The sequence below is a fragment of the Apis florea genome, unplaced genomic scaffold, assembly GCF_048593485.1.
Source record: "Apis florea isolate Af1SG1 unplaced genomic scaffold, ASM4859348v1 contig_3170_pilon, whole genome shotgun sequence".
Taxonomy (NCBI): Eukaryota; Metazoa; Arthropoda; class Insecta; order Hymenoptera; family Apidae; genus Apis; species Apis florea.
In genome coordinates, this window is record NW_028256714.1 from 5,172,584 (window position 1) to 5,192,489 (window position 19,906).

General features: G+C 34.0%; 1 protein-coding gene and 1 long non-coding RNA gene across 2 annotated transcripts in view; one reads left to right on the forward strand and one right to left on the reverse strand.

The window, feature by feature from the left end:
• The window catches only part of LOC100869469 (uncharacterized), a 66,775-nt gene that overhangs the window by 33,868 nt on the left and 13,001 nt on the right, over positions 1-19,906 (forward strand). Inside the window, 18 exon segments of the mRNA XM_086910097.1 lie at positions 305-553; positions 626-775; positions 1,048-1,377; positions 1,546-1,718; positions 1,775-1,895; positions 5,742-5,905; positions 6,748-6,969; positions 7,668-7,921; positions 8,342-8,505; positions 8,568-8,838; positions 9,103-9,354; positions 9,583-9,715; positions 17,599-17,767; positions 17,831-17,879; positions 17,975-18,110; positions 18,328-18,484; positions 18,673-18,801; positions 19,236-19,580. Coding sequence (XP_086766223.1) covers positions 305-553; positions 626-775; positions 1,048-1,377; positions 1,546-1,718; positions 1,775-1,895; positions 5,742-5,905; positions 6,748-6,969; positions 7,668-7,921; positions 8,342-8,505; positions 8,568-8,838; positions 9,103-9,354; positions 9,583-9,715; positions 17,599-17,767; positions 17,831-17,879; positions 17,975-18,110; positions 18,328-18,484; positions 18,673-18,801; positions 19,236-19,580 — 3,468 coding nt within the window.
• LOC147657382 (uncharacterized) lies at positions 2,168-4,808 on the reverse strand. The gene is made up of 2 exons (XR_015292559.1): positions 4,491-4,808; positions 2,168-2,496 (listed from the first exon to the last, which is right to left on the reverse strand). It is a non-coding gene; the product is annotated as an uncharacterized LOC147657382 (long non-coding RNA).

Genomic DNA, 19,906 nt, shown 5'->3' on the forward strand with positions numbered 1-19,906 from the left:
ATGTACTAACCTAGTGTTGAATATTTGTAAGAAAATGTATTAAGAAGAAATATCGTAATTTCTTAACGTAAAAAAAATTAAAAAGAATTACACGTGGTGTTAACGTCAAGATGTATCTTTTAACTATTTAATTTTTGCATGAAAACTCTTGCTACTTTTGAGAAAGATTCCAAAACCTTTAAATGTGATTACTTACAGACTTATAAGATTTTGTAATTGTACGAAAATAATATTGTTAGAATTTGTAATATAATTTGAAAATATAAATTTTTACATTCACAGTATTATCGTATTAATATAATAGATACTTATCGACCATCTGACAATGAATTGATCCTGGAATGTCGAGTTCGTGGCAACCCAGCACCCGTCATCTCCTGGTTGAAAGACGGTTGCATTCTTCGAGGCGATCGTTACAAACAAAGTTATCTGGACGATGATATCTATCGATTAGAGATTGCTGCGCCTAAATCTACAGATAATGGTCGATACACTTGCAGAGCTATGAACGATCTACGAACCGAAGAAATATCGCACGTTGTTCAATTCAATGGTATTCCTATTAAATATCTTTGAGTAAATTTACTTTACTTAAAAAATTATTTAAAAACGTGTATTTTTCAAGAACGAGATCGACGAATCGTGGGTAAACACGAGAAATTGTTCGACGATTACTTCAGCCTTGAAACTTACAAAAGGCCAAAGTTCTCCAGTTATTTGAGCGACTACAGTGTTCCCACTGGCGGCACCATTGCCCTCCAAGTTGAGGTCAAAGGTATTAATTAATCAATTAATTAATCAAGTTAATGAAATTTATGAAATTCCTCGAGAAAATTAACTAATATAAAAATATTTGAATTTTCTACATACGAAATGTAAACAATCAAAGAACAGAAATAATAAATATTTAATTACAATATTAATATTTAACATTATTACATAAATATTGCAAAATCAATAAATTACAATTATTATGATTGTAATAATAAACAGTCGTCAAATTTTATTAATCGATTCCAACAAAAGACTTTTTTACAATTGTCACAGGTGTACCGGCACCGGAAGTCAGATGGTTCCGCGGCGAAAGGCGGGAGCCAGTCTCGATCCCAAAAGCGAAGACATTTACAGAATCCGGTGTTCACACGTTGGTTCTACCCGAAGTCACTGAATCGGAGAAAGGCACGTACATCTGCAGAGCAATTAACGCTTACGGCCACGTGGACAGCATTGCCACGGTCGAAGTAATTTCACCGAGTGCGATCGATGGCGGGAAACCGGCCATGTTCGTTTCTAGGCCCACGGAAAAATCGATCACGGTCAATTCTGGGGAGGACGTGAGTGTCTCGTTCAGGGTCACCGGAATTCCCAAACCTCGTGGTGAGTCCGTTACTCTTAATTAATAACAGTAACAATTACAAAGTTAATAAAATAATAACAATTGTAGAGTTCGACAGGATAGAGACATATCTTGTGAACATTTTCGATAAATTGGCTCGATTCACCAGCATAGCAATTGATATGCTTAAATTCGTATTCATTTTCCAGTTACATGGATGAAAGGATTAAAAGACATCACGGACGGTCTCCGATCTCACAAGGAAACGATCGACGATTACGTGAGATTAACACTGAAGAGAGTGGTAGCAACAGACGAAGGCACTTACTGTATTCTTGTTAAAAACAGATACGGTTGTGACAGAAGTTTCTTCTCGATCAAGGTAAATTTAATTCGTTGTATCTAATTATATCATATCTGTACATTCATTTGTTTCAGGTGAAACAACGTGCCAGGTCACTGACACCCGACTGGAGTTCTTTGAGCAGCCGCACCGAGACCGGAAGTTTTCTTGGTCTGTCCAGCGAGAGCCGTGACGAGGAACTCTCTTACGTGAAGAGTAAGTATTTGTTTTGTTTTAATTTGAGAAAATGAAGAAAAGGAAATTAAATTGCTATAATCAATTGAAGGATTGAGAATCATAGTGGTGTAAATCCAAGCGATAGAAACTATGTTATTTTAAGTCATTTTAACTAGAAAATGTTAAAAATATATTTTTTTCTATAAAAACGATTAAAACATCGCTAGAATTAATGGAATCTTATATAAGTATCTTGTAACAATCAATGATTTCCAGGTATAAGATTTTGGGATTGAATAAATATACATAGATAACGATGACAATTCATTTAATATTCAATATTTGTAACAAAAAGAAAATTCTTTCACAGAAATTTTGATTTTGAAAATTATGCAATGCCTTCTCCATAATAGTTTTTCGTGAATATAATAATGTCAAGCAGTACTAATTGCGTTAAAACGTATAATCAAGCAATTATAATTAGAAGTTCTATGACAGTGACTGGGTTTTACTCATACACTTGGCTCAGATTTAAGTGGACATAGTCCAAACGAGACCTGGATCATGATGACTTTACATGAAATGACGTCAATGTCTAGGCTGATCGTATGTCAAATTTCCTTTGCCACCTCTCAAGCATCTAGGAACAAAAATTTTTTTGAGAATTCTTTGAGAAATATACAGTCAATCTATTTTAGGTTTAGTCAGTTTTATTTTTCTAATGAATTAAATATTAAAAAATTTTAAACAACATGTCAAAAATGCATGTTTTTGATTTTCTTCAATGACTTGTACTTTTTAACAAAAAAGTAAAATTTTAATAATGTTCAATTACATTATTTCTGAAAAATTTCAATTGCAAAATAGTTGCAATTGCAAAATATTTTTTTGATTGCATTCAAAAAGAAAATGATTTCCTATGATTTCCATTCCTTTAGATTATTATTAAATTTTGAAATATTTGCATTAATAATTAATTTATAATTGTAAGATAAATATTTTGAAAATTCGCCAAAATTCTTTGATTAAACAAAGAAAATAATGTTATCTGTGAATCACATATCAAATGGTTAGCCTTAAATTTTCCAACGAGAAATTGAAAATAAAAATTGCAATAAAAGATAATAAAATAAATTTCAAGAGAAACGTGATGATCGTTCGAATAAAATTATAAACATTTTCGATTCACTCGAATATTTGAACTCGATGCTGGAACAGAGCCAAATGTGACGGTTCCTTGACCAAACCTTTAAAATATAAAATTGGTATTGCTAAATAAATGTAATACATCACAATGACAATGAAACGGAGAAGAAACTCGGATAGCATGATTAAATGCGTACACAGGGAAGAGAATTTACAGAGATTGGAAGGGAATCGCGATTCTCAAATTAGACCCAAAGGTCTCGAGGCCTGTTGTAAATTAATTTCATGCAAATATTTGCGTGATTCTAAATTGCACGATATGTAAAGCGAGAGACAAAAGTCCATTCTTACGCAAGTTCGATTAACAAGCTTTTATTATTATTAAAATCAACCAGTAAATCCTGATTTTGGTTAAATTTTGGGCGTTCATGAAGCTTAGAAGAATAGTTAAAATTTTTAAGATAAAAATTTTATTTGAAACGATGAATAAGATAAAGTAATTTTTAATTTTTTTAATTCTTTGAAATATCTTAGCGATACATGGAAAATTTGAAAAACTCTAGTGCATGATGAGTTACATTTTTAGAATATTTTAAGAAAATCAATTTTTACAGTTTTCAATTCTTTTTCTCTTATTTTTTAAATAAAACTTTATGATAGTGTGAAATAAAGCAAAATTTTAAATTACAAATTATAATGTTCTATCAAACAAAATATTCAAAATTTTGAACATTAATTTCGCCAAAAAATAAATTATCTTATGGTCCATTATACATTATTTTTGTGTGAATTTCTTTATAAAATAATAATATACAAACACTTTTTTCAATATTTGTATATCGTTTAATTCTTTGTCCAGTGAAATTGTATAGATTTTATTTTGATAGATACAAGTGTTTCGATAAATCTTACGTTTAGATTATATATTCAGACTGGATATTATTATATAACATTATTATTCTTTTGTGTCGTTTTTATATTTATTCGTATTATATGAAAATAATTATAGCAAAATTAAACATTTTATAAAAAAAGTATAATAGATTATTTAATGATAATATACTTCCCCTCCTAACTCCAGAAAACGTGCAAAAATAAACATAGCGAACTGTAGGAACACCTGATTCCTACAAAGTAGGCCATTCAATAAATAAACATTCTAGATCGTATTACGGAACTTGTAATTTTAGAGGCAGCGCGCTTTCAAATACATCTCTTCTCCATAAATTTAAACAAAAAAATAAATTTTCGTCTCCTGGAAAGAAGTAACAAAAGTGGAGCTTAATCCAGGTTCAATAACCGTGAATAAAACTATTTTTTATTCGTTCGTTTCGAAAATTTTATCAGCAACAATTAAGTTTATCATGAAATTGATAAATGTTTGAATATGAAAAAAGAAAGAGAGAATACCTTAAAAATCGTATAATTGATAAAGTAAAACTACAAAATGTTCACAAAATTAAAATTAAAATAATCCAAAAAACCTACGGTTGGCGTGCATATATTGACAAAATAACTGTCCACGAACTCTTACTTAATACATTGGAAACAGCTGTTGCTTTAAATCATCGCCAATGCCATAACACAATTGCCAACGAGTGAACGGTTTAACAATAAACGTCAACTCGTCGTCAAAATCTGGCCAGAAATTTGGATACAAAGTGGATCGACGATCCATCGATCCGTGAAACAGGCGACACATCAAATTCAAACGACAAAGTGTAACGATCGAGCCGTAATGACGGATGAAATACGCGACACCACCCACTACGTGTACCTGCACCGATGGGAACACCTCACTCACTCGGGTTATTTTCGGTGATTCCCCCCTCCAACATCCTCGAGCGTCCACAAATTCGAAATTCAGTCGGCGTCGGGACGCGAGTCATCTCGTACGTCATCCCACTTTTTACCAGCGAGGCTTCAAGGCAAATAAACACACAATCGCCTTGACATTTTTTTTCTTTTTACTCTGCCAAAGAAAAAATTTTGCAAGAGAATTCGTGAGATGAGTGGTGTCGACGATTTTTCGAACTTTCGTTGAATACGTGGAATTTTTCCATGACTCTGGTTTTCAATGAAACGATGAGAAGGGGTGTGAAATGAGGATGAAGCCGCACGATCATGGGATCGTCGTGAACAACGGCGACGAGGACGTGACGATCACCCGTCTGAGGCGGTCGTGGTCCGAGAAGGATTGCTTGATCACGGATTTTTTGGAGTACCTTTACGGGCATAGAGGTTAGATTAAAATTAGAAAATTTGTGAATTTGATGAAATTTACGTATTTTATATATTAGCCTCTTCGTGGTAACTGTTTACGATTCTTAACGCGGTTTTTATCGTCTTGGATCGTCTTAAGTGGCGAGAAGATTGTAAGCAGTACCGGCTTCAAGTTAAACAGTGAGATCATCGTGATTACGCTGTAACGTGTGGCAATTATTAGTAATAAAATCAAGTTCAATGTGTAGATAATATAAATTCAATGTAAGAGATTCATTTCATAAGATTCAAATATTATTAGTAAGATTTGTATTATTCTATTTTGGTATTTGCGAGTGTTGAATTGCGAGTAGAATTTCTGGTTTCGAATAATGAATACTTGCCAGTTTTGAAAATCTACTTCTAATCTATTTTCATATTAGAATCAGAATTTTCATAGAAAAGTTCTTTTCTACAAAAATTCTTTTTCTTCGAAACAATATTTTTCAAAATCAATTCCATTCGTCTCCGTTCCAGATGTTCCAGGACCAATTACAAGCGAGCCGGTGGTGGTTGATGGGGGAAAGAACTGGCTATCCTTAAGTTGGGGAAAAGCTGAAAGAAGAGGACCAGCGCCTGTCATTGCTTACAGAGTCGATGCTTGGTTGTTGGGCAGCGATGGTGGTGCACGATGGGTCGAGGTATCATCGATATTGCTTACCGATACGTATAAGTTTTCGAAGAGTTAAGCAATACGTGTCGTAAGAAATTGAAAAATCAAATATTAAATCAACTTGAAAAGTATTAAGAAAAAATACCAATAATGGTAAATGTAAATATCAATTGATATAATGTATGAGAATCGTGCCACGCTAGAAGTAAACTTGTTGACACGCCGAGGTCTCATACATTAAAATTAGATATTCTGAATTTTTATGCAATAACATGAGTTTTTTTCTTTTCTGTGTGTTATTATGCATCACTTCTCAAGGAGAACAAGTAAGATATATCTATAATGTTATGCCATTTCAGAAATTATATGTATTTAAAATTTTATTTTATTTATTTATCTCATTGATACATCTTATTGCCATATTGTTAAATTATAGTACATAGTAGCTTCTTTAATCAGTATTAATTTATTTACGATCAGGATAATCAATTGACTTTTTTCCCTTATTATAGTATAAAATACTGCCAATCTTTAATAATAATTTATTTTTAATTTCTTTTTCTGACGGAAGAAAATAACAATAGAACACTTGTAATGAATAACAACTTATTCTTGATTTTATCTTCTTTCTCAAAACAAAAAAGTTTTATTCAATCATCATTCTTTTCCTTATTTAAATACAAAATTCCGATTATAAAAAATTGAATCTCGTACAAGATTTTAATCACAAAAATCACTGTTCTTTACCCCAACTTGTAATTAATTTTATTTCATTTATCTACTTTTCTTCCTCTTCTTTATTAAATTTATTCCCTTTTCACCTATTTCTTCTCAATCTTTCTCAATCGATCGATTTTATTCTAATATCAGCTGGGCATGACACCGATAAACGCGTTCGACGCGTTCAACTTGAAGCCTGGGGGCGAGTACAAGTTCCAAGTAACTCCAAGAAATCGTTACGGATGGGGGGAGTCTGTCACTATGACGAACTCCGTCAAGGTCAGCGACACCGTCGACCTTCCAGAGTTCACGAAGATCCTTCCAGGTCAACTGAAAGTTCTCGAGGGTAGCGCAGTCAAATTGGAGTGCGAGGCAAGTGCGCTATTATTATCCAACCTTCGTTTCGCCACTTTTGTTTCGCCCTATTTATTATTAAACTCGGCTACGATTTTCACGCGTGAGTAAAATTTGGACGTGGCGACAACGATAATTAATCTGAAGAAAATTGTAGAGAAATTTACAGAAATCTTTGTGCGAAGGAATTTTTACATTTGATTACAATTTCTTTACGTGTTGTCCATATTTATCCAATCATCGGTTATGATAAAAGTACGTGGAGATGTTTTTCTTTTTTTTTTTTTTTTTTTTTTTGATTTTTCACCAATATTTTCCATCGACATGTCTCTCCGTTATGAATAATAAACGAGGTAAATTTATAATTAATTACGTTTAAAATACGAAATGGATCTTAATAACACAATTTGTTGCTTGAATTGCAACTGCGATCACATATCTTTTACTTAAGAGGACTTTAAATTTAACTTTTTCCTTTTTACATTGGCACACGGTCGTTTCGCGTGTGTCATAAAGTACATTACACGCGTGTATTATTCACCGAACAACTGTACTTTTCGATAATGAAGAAATCGAATGCAACTTTGCCAACGAATTCTGTAGTTTGAAAAACAAGTTCCTGTGAAATTTTTATAAAATTTCTGACTTTTCTTTTTCCTTGTTTTTCTTAAGAGAGAAAAAATAATTGCAAAGATTTATACGAATCTGTGTTACAGATCCGAGGTGATCCAAAGGTGGACATAAAATGGTACTACGAGTCGATGGAAATCGATCCAGACGGCGACACGAGGTGGTCGATCTCTCGTAGCGGATCCAAATGTTGCTTCACGATTGAGAACGTTGAAGAGAAAGATAGCGGGAGATATGTTTGCGAGGCGGGCAATTCGGTCGGAAAGGTTTCGTCGTTCGCAAGATTGCTCGTCGTCGATGACCCAAAGATCATCGAGGCTGATGAGAAATTTAAATCGAGGTATAAATAATCGACGCCGAGATCAGCGTTTAAATTAGTACACAATTTACGTGAAAGTGAATTGCAAATTCTCCGTAACACTTTTGCGACTAATTTTAGCAGAAAGCAATTTTAATCCTCGAAAAATAGCGTGGAATAAATTAAGATAAGATTAAGAAAGGAGAAAAATATAATAAGCGGAGTGAAAAAACATATAACGATAAATTAAAAAAAAATATTTTTTTTTTAATTTTTATTAATATCGTTGTTAATTTCTTTTAATTCAATTTTATTTATCATAATTTATATACACGATATTAATCCTGACTTAAAATTCAAATTTTAAAATAACTGATAAATCAGCAACAAAACAATGAATAGAATAACAAATGCAAGTAATTTTTAAGTAAAGTACGTCGATGTGAAATTTTTATATCACAGAGCTTTAGGGGACGAGACGGAGGACAGGCCGCCCCAATTCACAATGAGAATTCGGGACAGAAGAGTGCAAATGTCCTACCCTGTGAGACTCACGTGTCAAGTGGCAGGACATCCGGCTCCTGAGGTCACGTGGTACAAAGACAGCGCGGAGATTCGACAAGACGGTAAATATACCCTTAACCAACCATTTCTTCATACGAAATTAAATATTCTCGTGATCTTGAAGAGCGCCACGTATTCTGGAACAACGACTCGAATTTCCACACGTTGGAAATTATTCACTCGATGCTTGAGGACTCTGGTTGTTACACCGTGATGGCGAAGAACGCGAGCGGCTCGGTGTCCTGCCGATGCATCCTGGTCGTGGACAAAGGAATTCGCGCCTACATAGCCCCGGATTTCCTGTGCGGCTTGGATCCGCTTTATACTGTGAAATTAGGGGAAGATCTGCGGATGACTGCTCAAGTTGAGGCGTATCCCAGTGTCGGTATCGTATGGTAAATATCTATACTTGGAAAAGAGGAATTAATGATAATAATTTTTCACAATTCTACGAAACAATATTTATTATCACTTTTTTTGTTACAATTTTTTCCATTAATAGAATTCGTTTTTCGCTCGAATGAAATTTTAAAATAGCATAAATGAGAATGTTGACAGGTTTTAAAAATTCACAGGTTTAAATAGATATAAACGGATAATGTGATATCGAATGACATCAAATTTTTATCGAAATGAATTCGATGTACATTCCTTTTCAGGCATCGAGACGGAATTCGTTTGCGGCCAAGCAGAAGAGCAGTGATGACCTTGAACCACGATGGTACGGTCGAGCTGTCCTTGGGCAAGGTCACAGCAAGGGATGCCGGTGTTTATTGTTGCACAGCCACGAACGAGGTTGGATGCGCCGAGACGTCGACACGGGTCGCCATTATTGGCGCCGAATCGCAAAATGATGAGGTGTCCGTCGATGGAGTGCCAACTTTGACGGTCATATCGACGCCAGACATACCGTGAGTTCGATATAACATTCAACGACGATTACTTTACATCAACTTTCGTTCGAGATAAATATTAAAATTAGACTCAATCAACTCCTAGTTATATCGTTGGATATTTTAAGAAATATCTAATACAATGATAATAATAACAATGGAAAAATATATATTCTTTTTTTTTTGATTATATAAAAAGATGAAAAGGTTTTCTTAAAAAAGAAAGATTTACTTTCAATTTCTCAGATACTCGAAGGAGCCTCTGTTCGTCACGAAACCTCTATCCACAGAGGCAATCGAAGGAGACACCGTCATCATATCCTGCGAGGTCGTCGGCGACCCCAAACCGGAAGTAATATGGCTGCGCGATTTCCTCAGGGTAAGATCTTTAATATCGTATTTTCATCGCTCGAACGACTTACATGAGTAATTCATGATTGCATGCAGTAAGTATATCTCTTCTCTCAAAATTAAAATAAACGATCTTAGAATAGTTCACCAATTTTATGGAACTCACGACGTGTACGTTCGTTACGTGATCAGCATATACATTAGAATCAGAAGATTTTCGAGTAAATCATCGATTTCAATTTTTTATCACTGCCATTCCAGAATTTGCTTATGGAAATAGATGATGGAAAATTATTAAAAGAGACTCCAGTAGATACATTTATCACAAAATATATATTTCGCGATAATTTTCTTTGTTAATTGTCTTTGAATATTAAAAAAAAAAAAAAAAAGAAAAAAGTATCAAGTTTATAAATCTACGTTTGCCGCGCAATTCTTTATGAAAATGGACGACCGCAGCAATTACGGTATACACATTCGGTGATTTATCGTATGAAATCAAAAACCACAAGACGAAATTTCAGATATAAACCGAACATATAGCTATATGACCTATATAGATAGCTAAAACACACACATAAGAAGAATTTCGTAACGCTGCGTTGCTAAAAGTGCGAGTGCAATTTGTCTCGAATTGTGCACGGTCGTACATCCAAAAGAAAGAAAGAAAAAAAAAAAAATGGTTCACGCAAATATTATAAATTTGATGTAACTCGTCAACTTTACAAATCACACCATTCTGATTTACCGCACGCTCGATCTCGAAAATTCGAGCTCGAACGATCGCACGAGATGATCGATCGAATAGACGATCCATGGATCGGCGGGTGGTTGATCGAGCGAAAGAGAGGCGCGTTGTGCAATTGGTGAAATGACGTGTCCCTAATGCCGTGTTGATGTGGGTCAAGGTGATCGCGAAAAAGAAATGACAACGTAACATACAGCATTATGCCCATAAATGGGCCAAGCATTATATGCGTCGGGGAAACGGCATTGATATTGGACGGCTCTTTAAAAGGTAACAGTAAGTGAGGTTAGACACCCGGCTCCCAAGAAGAAAGAGAGAAATTTATTGCTCAATCGAGTGGAAGCCCCTCCTCTCCCCCCCCCCTCCCCCCTTCTTGATGACAATGGATACGGAATTGCGCGCTTCGATCCGCCGAAACTCCTTATACGTGCACGGTATTGTTATTTGGGACGATCAGATCGAGAGGTATTGTGGCGCGATTATCGACGAGCGAAAGAAAATATTGGGCACAGGCCGATACGAACAACTTGTTGCTTAATTGCTCTTAAATCCTATCTCGTTAATTTTAACGTTTGGCATTTAAATGAAAATATTGTAATTGGAACAGTGTTTTCAAAATAATTGTTAAATTATTTAATAAGCGTAATTATATGATCATCGGATTTAAAAGGAGAATTAACGTTAGAAAATGAAGATGTTCAAGGTATTAAAAAATTATCTATTTAGCAACAGAGATTATCAATAATAAGGTTATAATTGGTAAGAGTTATTGAATGGTAGTAGTACAAGTGATTATGGACAAAAGCAATGTCGTTTAACTTTTAGACAAATAATTTTTAAATGATCCAATGTAATTACGTGACAAGATTTTATTAAACGTTAGATGAAACGTAGAGGAGTCATTGTTTTCAGTAATTGCAATAATGATTAATAAGTAAATTGGTATAAAGAGGTACATAGGAAAACGACGAAAGAATATCATCGCGCATAGTTCAAGCGATATGCCATTCACGTCTTCATCGACAGTTTGAACTCTTCCGAGTTTTTTCCGGCGATAGCACGCGCGAAACTACGGTCAACGAATGCTAATTAATAGTAATTTTAAATACGTTGACGTCATTCTAGCGATGGATCATAATTGCGTCTGATTATTAAAAAGCATACCTGAAACGAAAATCGTCAAAAGATCTGAACATGATATTGACACTTCTGAAATCTAGATTCATTCGTTATAAATATTAGGTTAGATACAGATTTTTTTTATATCCAATTTTTGCTTTACGTCTACAAGTAAGGCTAAAATATCGTGTAATTAAAAATTTATAAATTATTTTATTATTAAGTTACAACAAAAATATGAAATGTGATACTACAGATACTTATATCATACGTTAGTATCGATATATTATTTATTGTATAAAACAATTTAATAACAGGATACATATAATATGCAAAAAGATACGAAAAATTCAAAATAAACATGATATTTAAAGAGTGAAATAAATCTCTATTTAAAATCGATGCTCTTAGTGGTGTTGATAAAAATTTATACTTATATAACTAGTATAACATAAATATTAAATACGTACTTTGCTGTATAGCAAATAAGAAAAATAATAATTATCATTTTTCTTATTAATATTTTATATTTTCCGTATAATTTCTTAATAAAAAAAATTTTTTATCGCATGAAAAACATAGAACATCCATATATTTCAGAATTATTTCAATATAGCATACGTTTAATTTAAAAATTTAGAATAAAGTATTTTAAATACGAGAGAGAATATTTTTCATTAAGTATTTTCTATATTACGCAAAAATATTTCACAATTATTTTTATAATATATACACTTCTATTTAATACGCCAACCAAATCACGCAAATAAAATATTTCCAATGGAAGAAAAGATATTTGTCAATAAGTAAATTAGGCATGCGTTTATGCAAAATCGAAAAAGAAACCGGAAGCGATCGGTGACCGGATAAACAGGCGTATTTGGTAGCCGCGTCACTAATATCTGCATTATCGAAAAGAGCGCGAGAGAAGAGGCTCCCCACTTTTCCTGACGAAGTCGACTTTCTTCGTCGATGGATCGGTAGTGTAAAACCACGGGCGGCAAAACAGTCGTCTCGTGTCTTTGGCCAACGAATAGCCACTTCGTCCACCAACGATCCCTCCAGATCGTGGTTTTTGCGATCGACAAGTGACATGGATATCTCTTGTCCGGACTATTCCGTGTATTCGTTGAAAATCTCCTGACCAAGAAAGTGATCCGATCTATCAAACCGATTGACCGACCGATTTTTCTACTTTGGATTTGGAGTGTGTTCGATGTGGACATTTGAAACGTAAGCAGAAATTAATCCTTTTTATTTTTTCTACTTAATTTCTTTTGATTTTCTCCCTCTTTTTTTTTTTCTCTTATGGAATAATAAAAAATTGTATTATGAGTACAAATTCAAATTGTATTACAAGTACAATTTGAAATTGAATTTAATTTATATAAATTCTTTTTGAATTTTGAAGAATTTAACTTTATTACAGTGTGTTGTGATAGCTGCATTTTCACAATCTTCGTTCCGTGAATATCAATTTTTTTTTTTATTTGAAATGTAAGACTATAAAAAGATAGTTTGCGATTAAAAATAATTGAGAATGTTTCAATCATTACCAATTGAGTCTTTATGCATTTTTGTGCTATTTTCTCTTAATTGATATTGCATAAGTTTGTCACTCGTATATGTGACACTTAATATTGTATTTTTTACTTGACATCCAATTTGCAAAAACTTGTAAATTCATTTATACAATCTTATTTTTATTTGTTTTATGCACAATATTCCATTTTATTTAACTTGACGTTAAAATCTATGAATTTACATATATTAACGTTCTTGTTTACCTTACAGAAGACATTTTCTCTTCTACTTGACACCTAATCTATATGAAAAACTTTTTATCTCGCAAAACACGTCTATTTGATACAATTTTTTCTCTTCATTCAACTCGGTTCATTATTATTCATATTTTTATTATAATCGACGATCAATCAAAATTCACTCTCAATCCAAAAATCAAATATTATTCAGCTAGATGACAAAATCGTATAGATTTTATTTTTTATATAAATCAAAATTACATAACACAAGGGTTACAAAAATATAAATTAAAAAGCTATTAAAATTGTCCAATTTAAATATCTATATGATTTTGCAACCTTTTGAAACATATATCTACTTCAAAGATAACATCGTCCCTTTCAACTGCACAATTAATTTCAAATCCCCTTCCTCTGATTATCAATTATATATCCATATTACAATTTATTTATCTTTATTACAATAAAGATAATTCTTCTTCCTCAATCAGCCTTCGATAGCATTCTTAATTTCGTTACTCTTGTCTATTATACTTGTGTTGCTTTTAATCTGCATCAAAAAAATCAAATCCGCGCGATTTCATCATCAAATCAATCGTCGAACAATGTTCCTTTCAAGTTTATTGAAATATCATCTAATCGGTGTTCAAGATCTCAAAGCCGCGATCTCCGCGACTCTGAGTCATCGATCGATCTCTTAGGACATTTATCGAGCTGGTCGACGCTTGAGCGCGAATGTCAGCGCCTGTTCACAGCAATATTGGCCGAGTTCGAGTTTCCTCTCTCGTTCTTTCGTCGACCTGCACGCGTCTCGACTGCGAATGCGCGCCAAATACGTCCAAGTTTGTTTTCAACTGCAGCTGCGGCGCTGTTAAATGAAACGATTTCGCGATAGAGATCGACGATTGATCGGTCAAAAATATATTTGGAAAATTTATCCGGTCGATGACTTGCTCTTTCACTCGAAATAAAATTCTTATGAACATGGATGGAGCTTTAAGTAAGAGTGTCTTGTTCTTCGAATATCATATGCATTTTACGCATATATAGATTCATATATATATTGAAATTTTTCTTAAATGCATAAACAATCGTTGATTCCATTTACGAATAGATAATGTCAAAAATCTCTCTCTGTTAGGGATCGATTAAAAATTATTGTATTGGCTTTAATATATCGTTCGATATATTTTCTTTAAATAAAAGCGTAGTTTTTCGATATGGATCGTAAAATTTTGTTAAAAAAAAGATAAGAGCAGAGTTATTAAATAAAGTTTTTTTTAATTTTACATTTTCTAAATTAATATTATTTTTAACGAATCGCATATTACTATGCACATTTATTATGTACTAAAAAAAAATATTAGCACTACTAAAGATTGAAGAATTATTACAACGATTCTAATAAAAGAATCGTTATTCGATTTATTATATCAAGTATATTTGCTTAAAAAATATAAAATTTAAAGTTTTTTTGAAAAAAATAACAATTCCAATAAAACTTAATTGTCACGTTATTAATTTTAATAAAAATATCCATGTTCGATTTATTATTTGATTATTTATCGTTGATTCGTTTACATCCACGAAACAAACGTAATAAATAATACCTTTGAATTTAATTATTAATATTATCAGTGTTCCTGTTAAAAATTATCGTATGAATTTTAATAAAAATATCATTGTTCGATTATTTATTGCTTAACCAACTCGTAAAAATATCGCATGCACCTTCATCCTAGAGTTTAATTAAAAATTATCGCACTGAATTTAATCATGTAATTCGCAATACATCAAACTTCGTATAATTAAATGATAATAATTGAGTTAATAAATTAATTAATAAATACGACTTCTCTCGAATTCGATTAAAAATTATGGCGCCATTACTCGTGCACGTATATATTATTACACACGAGGGGGAAAAAAACAAAAAAAATTAAAAATAACTTGTATTCGTCGTTTGTGAATTCAATAAATACGTAAATATTTCTCAAAAACACGTCGCAGAATTTCTGCTCGTGTTTCCTGAATAGATTCTCTTTTACCACGTCGAGAATCCGCGTTTTACACGCGTAAATATAGATCTATATAAGATGACATTGCAACAAGTCCTTGCAGCAGCCGGCTCTGCCTCAGTTTATGGCGCCTCTCTTCCGTAACGGGAAGTGTCGTCCGCATAAATTTCATCGTAGGCGAACCGAGACAGATGAAAGACAGATGGGTCTCAGAAGGTCCATTATGTCACGATACGGGTTCTAGCATTAGAGATACTGAAAACTTCATTTCTCCATGACAATCTCTTGATAAATCAATGTCAATTTTCGTCTTCGATCGTTAACTTGGATCGTTATTATTCCTAAAAAGTGCAAAATTTACAGCTGTTGGTATACGAAAGTTTAAGTTAAAGGGTTAAGTTTGTATTCGATGAAGAAATGAAATGGAAATATATTTCGATCTTAAAGAATGGAAATAAGGAATAGATTTGCGTTAGATGAAACGAAATGAAGATAAAGCGAGAGGATAATATTTCTTCTTTACATTCGATTTCAAACATTTTAATCGAAGAATTTATTCGATGAAGTAAAATAAGGCGTAAAGTGCTAAATTGCTTGTTATCGAATAAATGAGACGATTCTATATTTATCACTCCATCATCTCACTCTTTCGAGTGAATATTTTTTTATATTCGATTTTTAAAAGCCAAAAGAGATACTGAATAAATAAATTTCAACTAAATTTCATTTTTATTTTGTAATCTACTCTTGGAAGATATCCCACAATATATATCGAAATATCTTTTTTTTTTCTTGAATATTTATTAGCATCCAAGAAAGGATGTTGGATAAATCTTTTATCAGACAGACAGTGAGAAAAATTGAGGTAATAAACGAAGCAATTAAAAGCGCGATTTAAAGTGCGATCGAATGGAGGATATTTATAATTGTTAAGTCGCGAAAGGTAAATCAATCGAATCTTCCTTTTTCTTTTTTTTTTTTTTTTTTTCAAGCGACCTTAATTTTTCAAGGGTTTTGAGAGGGCGTGCCAGGCGGAGAGACGTGCAATTAGCGATGAAAAACGGTAATATGCGTTGGCACTCGTGTCATACGTGCAACGAGATCAGTCTCGAACGATCTGTTCAACTTTCGCTCCCTATATGGACTAGAGACCCGACGAAGACGTTTCCCATCTCACTTTTATCACTACCCTTCCCTCTCCTTTTTACCTGGTCTCGTCTCTATGTATCTAGAACGTTTTTAATTCAATTTCGATCCCCTGAAGGGGATTCGATTAATCGATGCGAATCATCAAATGTAGTTTCGTAAAAACATTGGACAAGTTGAAGGAAAAGATTCACAATGTTGAAATGGAATTCGATTTTTCGGAAAAAAAGAATTCAAACCTACGATGGCAATATTAATTTCAATCAAAATTCAAAATAAGAATAACATTAATTTCGTAGAGAAATATTAAAATCATTACAAAGAATATTTACTTTTCGCAAAAGTAAAGAGAAGAATGAAATAAAAGATTTCTCGAGAGATCGATGGTAAAAATAATAAAAATCAATCGTGGAATAAACAAAGGATGGCCTCAATGTGGACGTAGCAGTCACGGAAATGCGGGAATTCAGGTCGAGGCCGAAGATTGGAGAAGATTGGAGATCGCCCGTTTAACAGGGTAAATTTTTTGGACTTTAAACTTCGTAGCGCCTCTCCTTTTCGTACTCGATGGTTATATCGAGTTCACGTTGGGTATTTATACACGCACTCAAGTTACGTGTTATCATTGTCAGCGATAAAAGTTGCGTTTACTAGCGAAAGATTTCAGAAGTTTCGCGTGTTCGCAGAAGAACAAAGGACACAGTATGATTCAGGGCTTGTGACGTTATTCAAATCCATTTAAATCAAATTCTCTTCGTCTACAAACATTCCTACAAGTTTTAATCAAGTACGTTTCACAACTTTGTTTGTTGATTCATCAGTCGAGTGGATAATACGCGATCAATTCGATCATTTTTTTTTTTTTTTCATTTCGAAAAATCACCAAGTCATCTTTATTCGATTTTTTCTAGCTCAGCTCCTCCTTTGAATTCGCAAGATTTAAATTGATCAACAAACAAATTATAATTGGTATATAATTTGCTGAAAAATACATCGACACGATGTTACACACGAATTCAAATCATATCGAACTACAAATCATGCATCCGCTCGCAAAGACCACATTAAAGATATTTTAAATTTTACATGAGAAAAATTACTTAATCGCCATTTTCAGGCCGATTACTACAAGGACGCAGCCCACTTCCGGCTGGTCGGCGAAGGATCTCACTACCGTCTGGAAATACCGTACGCGAAACTCGACTTCACGGGGACGTATTCCGTAATAGCGCGGAACTGCCATGGGGAGGCCAAAGCCGTGATTTCTTTGCAGATCTACGCGAAAGGTGAGAGGATTTGTGATTCGTACGTTCGATCTCGCTTTCGACGAAAATCGATCATCGTTTCAGGCCAAGGCAAGGAGGAGAAAATGAAGAAATCAGATGGGATCACGCACGGGTAAGCGTGTGTATTTTGAAAATCGGTGAAAAGAAAAGAAAAAGAAATACCAAACGCGGTTTAAGCTAAGAGAAATAAGAGCGTACAATTGACAGGAACGTGCTCACTTTGCCTATGGTCACGAGGGAGCTTCGAGATCTGAGGTGTTGCGACGGCGACGCTGTCACTCTCGAGTGCAAGGTGCACGCTACGCCCGAGCCGCCACTGGTACGCTGGGAACGCGGAGGAAAGGCAGGTGTTAACAAACAGTACATTTAAAAATTTGATGTATAATTATAATTTCGTTACATACGATTAAATATTCAACTGATTCATTTTGCTGAAGTTGATTGGATAAAGTCTGGATGAATTGATTTAGATCGATCTGTGTGATAAATTTTTCGCACATTGCATGATTAACTAACTGTTCGAGTGTGAATATGAATTTTTGTATTTAAATGATATTCAGATACTGCAAATGAGCGGGGATTTCTCGGCTGAGTTCGACGGTGAAACCGCACGTTTGTGCATCCAGCATGTTTATCCGGAAGACGAGGGCGAGTACACCTGCGTGGCATATAACGACCTCGGCAAGGCATTTACCTCGGCGTGCCTGATAGTGGATGGTAATTTCGATAAGGCAAACATTGATACAAATGCGTGGAAAAGTAGCCTTCGTTTTTTCAAAGGCTGAAAATTTACGTTCCCTCTTGGAACGAATGATCAGTTGTGGAAACGGATGAAAATGTGAAGGTTAACTCGAGCTGGAAAAGTTAAGTTGAATAAAAGTTTATTCCGTTTTGTTCGTGTTTAGTGCCCGAAGGGAAAGAGAATGTTTTGAGCCAAAGATTGACGAGACCCGCGGGTCTTCTCTCGGCAGGATCGACACCCAGATCGACACCACGATCCACGCCGATCAGGAGTTTGTCTCCGGCAGTTTCGCGTAAGTGTACATTTTTCCCTGACTCTTTCCTCTTCTTAAAGTAAAATTTACGTCTGTTTTATTAAATTTAATCATCGTTCACAATGTATAAACGTATTATTATACACAAATTAATAGATCTTGTGCAGATCTTGTTTTCAATTTTACAATTGTGATTTTCAAAGATATCGTAGCATTAGATGATCTTTAATGTAAAAAACTTAAGACTTTGTCGTTTTCCAAAATCGTGGCGATAAACTGTGTTTAAAACACCCATCGCGAATAATATTATTCTAACATACGATTCACACAAGGAATGTTACAATAGATAAGAGAATTGAAACAATTACAAATGGTCGAGAATTAAGGTCTCCTGGATAACATTATTCTTAACATACGAATACAGATTCACACAAGAATTGTTACAATAGATAAGAGAATTGGAACAATTACAGATGGCCGAGAATTAAGATCCCCTCAGCTTCTTCCGCGAAGCACGTTGTCGAAGCGGCCAAAGATCAGTCCGCCGAAATTTTACGCGGTCCCCCACAACCGCGTGGTCGAGGAGGGTGAAACGGTGCGTTTCCAGTGCGCCGTGGTCGGCCACCCGACGCCCTGGGCCAAATGGGACAAGAACGGGACAACGGTCACCCCAACCGCGAGGATCTCGATGAAGGAGAGGGACGACGTGAAGATATTGGAAATCGTCGAGGTAACACTGGAGGACGCGGGACTTTACAGGGTGATCGTGGAGAACGATTACGGCCGTATCGAAGCCAGCGCTCGTCTGGAAGTTATAAGTGCGTAAATTTCGCCAACGTTTCTTTTCTTTTCTCTCTCTCTTTTTGTCGTAAATTTTAGAGAAGGAATAAGTAAAAATTTTTTCAAATTACGTCGTGAGAATTTTTATTGTCATTTTTTATTATTTTTGTCAATTTTATTATTTAGCGGAAGGAGTGAAAAAAAGAATAAAGGAAAAAATCCTGTTAAATGTATAAATGAGAATTTACGTATTCGAAAAGATAAATGAGATATGGTTCCAACGTTTAATAACTCATCTCTCTCATTTTGAAATATATAACGTCAAGATTTTATTGTTTTTTATTTATTACTGAAGAGAGAGAGA